Raw genomic sequence first — 8,985 nt, forward strand, 5'->3', positions numbered from 1 at the left:
TTCCTTGGTTCAACATGATTCTGTTAACATGAGAGTTATGTCATTAGGCATAACTTAACTCCTTGTCTACCTTATTTGACATGTTTGTAATTAAGAGTACAAGACACTACTAAACTTACTTGATATGTTTGTAATCAAAAGTACAAACATAAATAAACTTGCTTGGAATGCTTGTAATTAAAAAAATACAAGACTTAAAAAAACTTGATTAAACATGGTTGCTATTAATTCAACAAACACAATCAACATTCAATTCAAATAATCCGATGAGCATCAAAATATTCACTTCAACATGATACTAACAACATGTATTTAATCCCCTACATATGTACACATACCTTGAATAGGTAATGTACGGGGTCAACTTGCTTAGAAATCAACTAATCTAAAGTTTCCTCCTAACACAATTGATAAAACTAATATGAATTAATCTGAAAATTATATAAAATTAATCAAGAGAATATTATTGTTTTAAAAAGCTTTCGCAAAGCCGATAAGAAAAGAGGAGAGAATAGCTTATCGACCGGCCTAACGACACGGCATCAGTGGCCAGCAAGGGGCGGCGGGGTAGCGGTGCGCCAGTGGTCGCCAACGTCCTAGAGGAGAGGAGAGAGAGTCGGGTGAGAGGAGAGAGGAAAAAGGATATATGGGTTTAGGGTTTCAGTGTTTTTGTGTTTTGTGACTTGGGGATCAAGAGAGCATTAGTCATGAAATTTCATGACTAATTTAATGAGTATTTATAGGTTCCTTAGAAAAAAAATTATGATAGAAGGACTAAAAACCCTCACTTAAAATTGTATTAAAATCCTCTTCCAAAATAGAAATAACTCTTTTAAAATTCTTTTCTCTTTCTAAAATACTACTGCTCTCCTATTTGATTTAAATACTCCACTTCTCCTTAAACAAAATAATACAATATTTCTAATTTTAATTAAACATATTTAAATAATATTAAAGATAACCTTTTAATTCCTTTAAAAAAGATAACCTTTTAATAAAATGCGCTTAATGATTTATAAACATAATAAATACATTAATTAAATCATAAAATATCAGGTATTACATTCATTTACTAGTCATTTGACCGGGAAAGTAGCCATAGATGAATAGTAAGCTTGGATGTAGTAATACAAGATTGAAAGGAACTATCGTGATGACAAATTAATATCCTTGGCCCACATCAAAATCTGGTTGTTCCACTTTATAGTCAATAATAGATGCTTTAGAGAGATAGTCGAATATGCAAAATGGCATTTGTTAAGGAAAATAATGGGTGGAGTTGTGGAGGATGGAGGATCCAACCCTGTAAAAAGACATAAATTTAAGGGTTTGTACCTCCATTTGGGTTCCACGAATAATGATGTTTGGTTAAAACTAAATCATGTTCCACTACTATTTTCATTGTCAAAATAAAAGTAACTCCGAATAATTTTCCGTGCTTGTCACTGTAATATGTTTGTCATTTAAAAAGACGTGTTCGATCTCATTTTAAAAAATATATTTTTCATTTTTTATATTAAATTGTGGTGAATTTTGTTTTTGTGATTGTATAATGTTTTTCACTTTAGAGAAGTATGTATGTATACATGGATACCTTGCTAGTTTCCGTTAGATTTTTATGTTTTAAAACTCAAAGAATTGTATTGCAAAAGATTTTAAGGTTGTTTATATAGGTAAATTTTTGTGGAACGTAAGATAAAAATAAAACTTCACAAGATGTTTTCAATGAAGTCCTACCATTCTTATTCGTTTAGCTTTTATCCTCCAAGGGGGAAGATAACGTCTGATAATTTGTATCTTGAATGAAAAAATATCTAAACGCATAAACTATACGTAGTAGATAGCTTATTGATTTGAATAAAGCAGATTCTAACTTCTTGTTACCACGTGGATGCCTCTAATGTTGTAATGGCCACTCATATTGTTTTCCCCAATAGAGATGCACAACAACCCTTTCTTTTCTAGGTATTTAGTCTTTGATCCACCAAAATTTGACATCTATTAGGTATACATTCTGCGGTCCATTAAATTCGTGATGTTGGTCTTTCGGTCGATACTTCACTCCTCCCTTCCCAACTTTGAACACCTACAACTCATACACATAAGTAAAAGAATCTTACTAAAGAAGAAAAGACTAAACCTTGTTCAAAAATAGCCCTAGCATTTAAAATGTTATCCTTCAAAATAGTAGAATTTATACATCATCTGTCAATAAAAAATTGTCCTAAATACTTTTATTTACTACATTAAAAATTGGTTTTATCCAAAAATAAATTATTAAATAAAATAAAAATACAAATTAATAAGATATGAGACAAATAAATAAAATATTCCGCACTATAATACATGGGGTAATATTTTAGGACCGAGGTAGTCAAAAGAATAAAAGAAGAAACAACCCCCACCACAGTTGCCCCCTTTCATTTCCCCCTCAAAACCTCACAGTAAATTCACTTTGGGCGGGAGAATCTCGAAACTCCGCCATCTCTCTCCGAAACCTTCACCTTCACCTTCACCTTCTCTCTCTTCAATGGCGGACAACCATCAACAAGAGTCGCTTGACATGGATGAATCTCAATATCTACCGCCGCCGCTGCGTGAGCTTCGCCGGCGATGGGAACTAGCGTCTGTCCTTAATTTTCTCAGCGTAAGATCTTGCTATCTCTATAACTCTATGTATTTGGTTTTTTTTCCTTTAATTGATTTTTTATTTGGAGGAATGGAAGGTTTTCGAGCCATTGATTGGTAAAGAGTTGAAAATGTCAGCGGAGGAAATCGAAGATGCTTTGATTAACCCAAACGATTTACTTTCTAAGCTTCATATATCGCTTCTTAAGGTATAAACTTTATTCGGCTTCTCAATTCTGTCGCTTTAAGCTGAAATTTTAACAATTTCCGAACTGCATGTTGTTTTAAAAATTAAAAATTTAGTTCTTCTAGGGTCCAATTAGGTTGTGCTTTTGTGTGTAATCTGTATATTTGTATGGGTACGACCGTACGAGCATGCCGCGCCCTGATTTACTCCTCGAAATCTCGGAGTAATTGTAACTTGAACGTTTGTTGAAATTTGGTGCAGTAGTTTTTGGTGTATTTAAAACGTCTAGGAAAGGGTTGTTAGATGATAATGATTAGAATGTTAGACAATGGTTTTGGTCAATGTCATTCTGGTTTGTTCTTGGTTTAAACTAGCAATGAATTTCTCGTCTCAATTTTCCCTGTAAAGGGTGTAATAAAGGATAGAAATGTTTCTTGTTATTTGATGTTTGATCTTGATATGAATATAGAAGGCATCAAAATTCTATTCCTACTTGACAGCAGATCCAGTAAATGTTTTTCTCTAAATGCTCCTTTAAATATGGGTTACACCCCTTTACCTTTCTACAACACTACGAGTGGTAGAATATTTATCTAGTTCTCAGACATGTGTGTGACAGTGTGCGCGTGCGTGTGTGAGAAAGAAAATGCACCGTAATTATTGTAGATGTGCTGTCTCAATACCCTTTTGGAGAAAAGTTCCCAAATAGGGAAAGAGAATGGAAATATGCAATTTCTGCTATTCTTTGTGAAGTAATGCTGACATTATAATACCAATTGAAAACAGCAACTTCCTCCAGGGGATGCTGTTTAGTGAGGCTACTTGTGCTTTATGGCATTAGAGAAATAAAAAGTTATATCTGGTTCTGTGTCTGATTGTAATGCAGTTGTTAGAGATATTCTGTATAAAGTAGCTTGCAGGTGGAAAGGTGATTTGTCTTTGTTAGGAATGGTGTGACTTATGTTGCTACAAATGAAGGGTCTTGTTGTTAGTCCTTCCTGGAAGGTTTAACAGTTTAGATACTGATGCATTTTCAACAGTTGTAGTAGGTGTTGGTAGGTGGCTGGGCGTTTGTAATCTTACTTGATAAGTAATAAAATTTATTTGCCAAAAGAAAAAGCCAACAACTTCTAAGCTCAGAACATGCTCAATTGGCTGTGCGATTTGTAGAGTTACATAACATAGCTTAGGGTTGTTGCATTTGGAAATAAATAAATGTTTTGTCCAAATGGTTTTATTATGTAGTAGTGTGAATTTGTCATGGATGTTCTGTTTTCATGAAATATTAAGAAGTTTATAATGCATGTACCTTTTTTCCCTTTCCCCAATCTTCTACCTCTAGAATCATCAACTAAAGTTCTTTTATGGATGAAGTGTTATTTTATCTAGGATATATTCAAAATTCAATACTTTGGTTAAATATTTAAGGTAACTAGCAGCTGTGTTACTGAGCCTATACATATAACGTGGTGTTTATGGAAGATAATTGTCATGTATTTTATTCAAAACATTGATGTAACAATGTGCAGGGAATACGGCCTTTTTCCAAGAAGTTGCATGATCCAGATGTCTGGGTGACAATTCTTTGTAGAAGGTTAGCGGAATGGTGGCCACTGGTAGGTTTGTGTCAGCTTGCACAGTTTTTCATTTATTTTTGACGTGGTTGATGAAATTGATAAAATTTTCTATATCTTTCTGGTTTCTTTGAGTAGGTTGCTGAAGGCAAAGTTCCTCTGACTGAAGCCAAAGGGTATAATTGTTTGTTTCGTTTCTTCACTTTGACCCTTACCTTGACCTATTTGTTCTGAGAAAATTTGACTGCTAAGGTGCTACAGTTTATTGTGCAGAGAAGAAATATCCAGATACAAAGAACTTGATCCAACTGTACGTTTGTTGATGTTAAAGGCCTTGTGTGAAATCCGAACACAGGTGGGGTTATTATTTGCCTTCTGATTTTTTGGAAAATTTTGCTATACGTGATAATCTATAATATTAAATGCTCAAGTATTTAGTTGACTTCCGTTTTCACCTTTACAGTTTATTCAGCATTCACTTGTCTGTACTTCAACTTAATTCTTGTTTAGTTCAATGAGTGTGTTGCTCGTTGAAAAAGTTTCAGTCTAAGTTATGAACTTTTATGAAAATGGAGCCACTAAATTTGGTGTTATCTGTTCTTTATGCTTATAGCAACATGATCTAGTTTCTTATATCAATGACGCACTGAAGGAAGGGGGACAAGTATCTCAATTTCGTAAAGATACAATTGCTCAAGACAAAAATGGAGCGTCCTACTGGTAACTAATTTTCTGTTCATTAGCATTAGGCAATTCTAAGCAGTATATTTGTTTTGATAATTTTGTCTATGTTATTTCTACTGGTAGGTATGACGGAAATTCAGTTATTGGTCATAGACTGTACAGGGAAGTGAACAAGGTCATGAAGCAGAAGCTTAGAGGCAAAAAATGTCTACATCTGCAAGAAACCAGTTCGGAGTGGGAGATTCTTGCAACCAACCTCGAGGAATTTCGTAAAATTACGGTGCGTATAATTCAGAACTAAAGATTGTGCTTGTCTTCACAACAAGTCTTGTCACTGTTGTCAGCTGTAGTCCTTTTCATTTTGACATCTTTTCCAAATATTTGCAGGAGAAATTTTCATCTTGCCAAGTTGGAGCTGAGGCAGCAGTGCACGAGACTATTGAAACTGAAGTGATTCCAGTACTCGAGAAAATGCAAAAGGCAAGGGCGCAAGGCTATTGCCTTCTCATGTAGATTTCTATGATTCAACTAGTATTCAGAATTCTCTTGCTTTGTTTACTTAGTTAGTGGGTGTTCTTTTTTTTTGCAGAAAAAAGAGAGGGACTTGAAGCGACAAAAATTAGTGGAATCTCGTTTGAGTGGTTGTCATTCCTATGCAGCGGGAGTCACCCGTTCTTGTCGCACGCGCAAACCTGTGAAGTACACATTTGGTATGCTGGTGGACGTTCTTCTCTGTTGGAATTGTCACTAGCTGTGCACAAGATTTTCTCGATATATTGACAACTACTCACTGAAACTGGCAACTAATAAAGATACAGTGTTGGCCTGTCGGGATCAACATAATAATATTTGCCTATTTTGCTTTACCAAATATTCACCATTTCCTCATCTCTGCTTCCTCCCTATTGTCTTGATGTGATGGGTTTCACTGCGTTGATATTTGGAATGGTGCTTAAGTAGATATGATTGTGTTCATTGTATATCTCTGCTACTTGCATTCAATGATTCAGATTGAGCATTAGATCGTAATTGCAACACACCTCTCCACTGCACTTCTTCAACCACATGTTTAATGTCCTCGTCAACATTTCCATTGTTTTATAGTACTCCATACTGTTGTCAGTGATTTAGCAAGGGGACAAAGCTGCTCATACTTGGATCATGTTATATGCTAATATATCCCTCCGTTTGGTGACAAAATGACCCCCCTTGCTTATACAAGGACCAGCTGATTTATTTTTTCACACAAAGCTGTAGTGACGATGTAGCCATCTAAGATAGTTTCTCTTCCTAGTATTAGTAATTCAGGGTGTTTTATGGTATTTTGATGGCTGATAAGTAGTTCCTTTATGTATATTCTTCAAGATATGTGTTTGTTGACAACAATTTCAGAGAATCTAGTTGTCTTTAGAGACTGCACTTTTGTGGAATGTAGGCGTGTTTGTGTCTGCAATTTTGATGAATTCAGAATTTTGATTACTGGTACTTAGATAAGTTTTTATATTTAGTGCTTCCTCAAATATTAAGAGCACTCTCTTTGTTATTGCTGATATTCTGTTCTCGCCAGTCCGCTTTCATATGGGTGTTTGTAAAGTCTCCTGCTTGTCATGATTTTTTGTCCAACTAAGATGTATTAAGAATATTTCCTTTGTTAATCATTGTGCAGATGATTATGACCGGACAATTGACGAGGCTATAAAATCCCCCAGGCAGGTTTCATTTTTAAAAGTTCAAATTGAAAATCTCCTGGTGAATGCTAATTTGTTATGCTGGTTGTCTTTTCGGAATAGTGGGAGATCTCCTTGACATCAGGATTCTTTAAAGTGGAAAATAATTTCTTAGTCAAAGGGATATCTATATACCTTGAGTCCTTGATTAGTGCTACATTTGTTTATACTTCATATGTGTGTTTCGATTTATCATTTTTATTTTCAATGAATTTATAATGCATTAGATTCTGTTTATTTATTAGAATTGCACTGCTACTTCATTTTTTGTTTTGGCATTTTTTTTTAATGATGGCGTTTGATGCTTTACATTCTGTTCACATTACAGGTAGCTCAGAAAAAGAATTGAACGAGTTGTGTTTTTTTATCCTTGTTTTTCATCTCATGTACTAGGTTAAATGACAGGAACTTTTCTCATGTATTAGATTAATCTAGTCATGGAGAGAAAAGAAACTAATTTAGTGGTATCTTTGATGTTGCTTTCACTTTTGGCTATCCCTTTGTTTTTTCAAAATTATTATTATTTTGTTTTTATAACCACTGGTTTTGATTGTACTATTACTACAAGTACTGTCATTTTACATTATACAAGTTTTAGGCAATCCTGCCACTTTACAATGTCACATACCACCTGTTTGTTTAGTCTCTCCCCCATGAAGTGTGTATTATACTTCGTATGTGATAATTCTAGTGTTATGATTTTATGATCACTGTTATCATCTGGTTGTACGTTATCTCTAATGGTTATTCATCTCTTGTTTATATTGTTTAGGAAAAGGAAACCTGGAGAAGTGGAAAGGAATGACAGTATGCATCACAGACTCAGGAAAAGGGGGAGTGCTTCTAATGGATTTTCGCAGAGTGGTGGTCATTCCGAGGAAGAAGCTGTAGTTTCGACTCATGAGGATGAGCTTAATGACCAACAGGGAGAAGGGGATAACAACCATGAGGAAAATGACCAACAGGGTGAAGGCAGTGAAAATAACGGGGAAACTGACTCTCAGATTGAAGACAGCGAAACTGACCGTCAGAGTGAAAATGACTGCAAAACTGACCTTCAGATTGAAGGCAGTGACACGGACAAGGATACCAGTTGGACTGACAGCGGTGGCAAAAGTGATAATGAGATAGTTAGTGATAGTGAAAGCGATTCAAGTGATAATGAGCTTAAAAATGTCAAAACTAATGGAGCAAACCATATAAAACTACTTTCTCAAGGACAGAATGACGATGTTGCTACTGGCTTGCAGGTGAAAAAGAGTTCTGATTGTAATGCTTCTCAGAATCTTCGCAAAGTCAGGAACCCAGAAGCTAAGAATCGATATAGGCAGAGGCCTATAGTAAACAGTGCCTTTGATGATGATGTTGTTGTCCCTGATTCCGAAAATGAAAGCGAGGAAGATCCATCTGAGGCTGCTGATTCTAGTGAGGAAGATCCATCTGAGGCTGCTGATTCTAGCGAGGAAGATCCATCTGAGGCTGCTGATTCTAGCGAGGAAGATCCATATGAGGCTGCTGATTCTGAGGATGAAATTAGCAGATGAAACGAAGCTGATACGCAGAATAGTTGATTTCTCTTGGTTTTTGATTGAAGAGAAATGTAGATTGAATATGCCTGTAGAGTTGGCATAGGCAGGTTTTTGGGCTTTTGTTTATATATCTAATGTCTAGAAACTGTTGTATCATCCAGTGCCCATTCCATCCGGCAAGATAGTGATCTATCCAAAATCTCTGGCGACAATTATAACTGGATTCTGGAGCATGTTCCGGATACTCAGAAATGTTAATGGCTTAAGTAAGGTTACAAGTCAATACATGCCTTCATTTTGGTAGTTATGGAGTGTAGTTCATGTATTCATTATTGAACGATTGTGGGAATAAGTTCATTAACATTAGGCAATTCTAGCAAGTCGTTGACTGCGTTCTATTTGACTACTTAATGACTTGATTTAGTTTCATTTTTAAAAAGTTTGCTATATTCTATTCGACTTATATGACCTGATTTAAATTAGTTTCAGCTGTAATAAGTTTAGATAAGTTTCAATAAGGTTGTATAAGCATCTATAACTTCCAATGAATAAACATGCTTCCTCCGTTTTTAATACTCGCAACGTTTAGACTTTTTCACTATTCACTTATTATATTTTGACTATTGTTATATTTATCTCAATGTGTATTGTCAAAA

At 35.0% G+C, this 8,985-nt stretch overlaps 1 protein-coding gene across 1 annotated transcript; it reads left to right on the top strand.

Moving 5' to 3' along the window:
* The first annotated feature begins 2,393 nt into the window (after positions 1–2,393).
* LOC110801656 (DDT domain-containing protein DDR4) lies at positions 2,394–8,735 on the top strand. Its single transcript, XM_022007039.2, has 11 exons — positions 2,394–2,647; positions 2,727–2,837; positions 4,345–4,431; positions 4,528–4,565; positions 4,651–4,744; positions 5,003–5,109; positions 5,197–5,353; positions 5,461–5,553; positions 5,663–5,783; positions 6,740–6,782; positions 7,573–8,735. Exons 1-11 carry the CDS (start codon positions 2,531–2,533, stop codon positions 8,342–8,344), a joined length of 1,740 nt encoding a protein of 579 aa, XP_021862731.1. The 5' UTR covers positions 2,394–2,530; the 3' UTR covers positions 8,345–8,735.
* Positions 8,736–8,985: the final 250 nt, after the last annotated feature.

Source organism: Spinacia oleracea, chromosome 1 (genome assembly GCF_020520425.1).
Source record: "Spinacia oleracea cultivar Varoflay chromosome 1, BTI_SOV_V1, whole genome shotgun sequence".
NCBI lineage: Eukaryota > Viridiplantae > Streptophyta > Magnoliopsida > Caryophyllales > Amaranthaceae > Spinacia > Spinacia oleracea.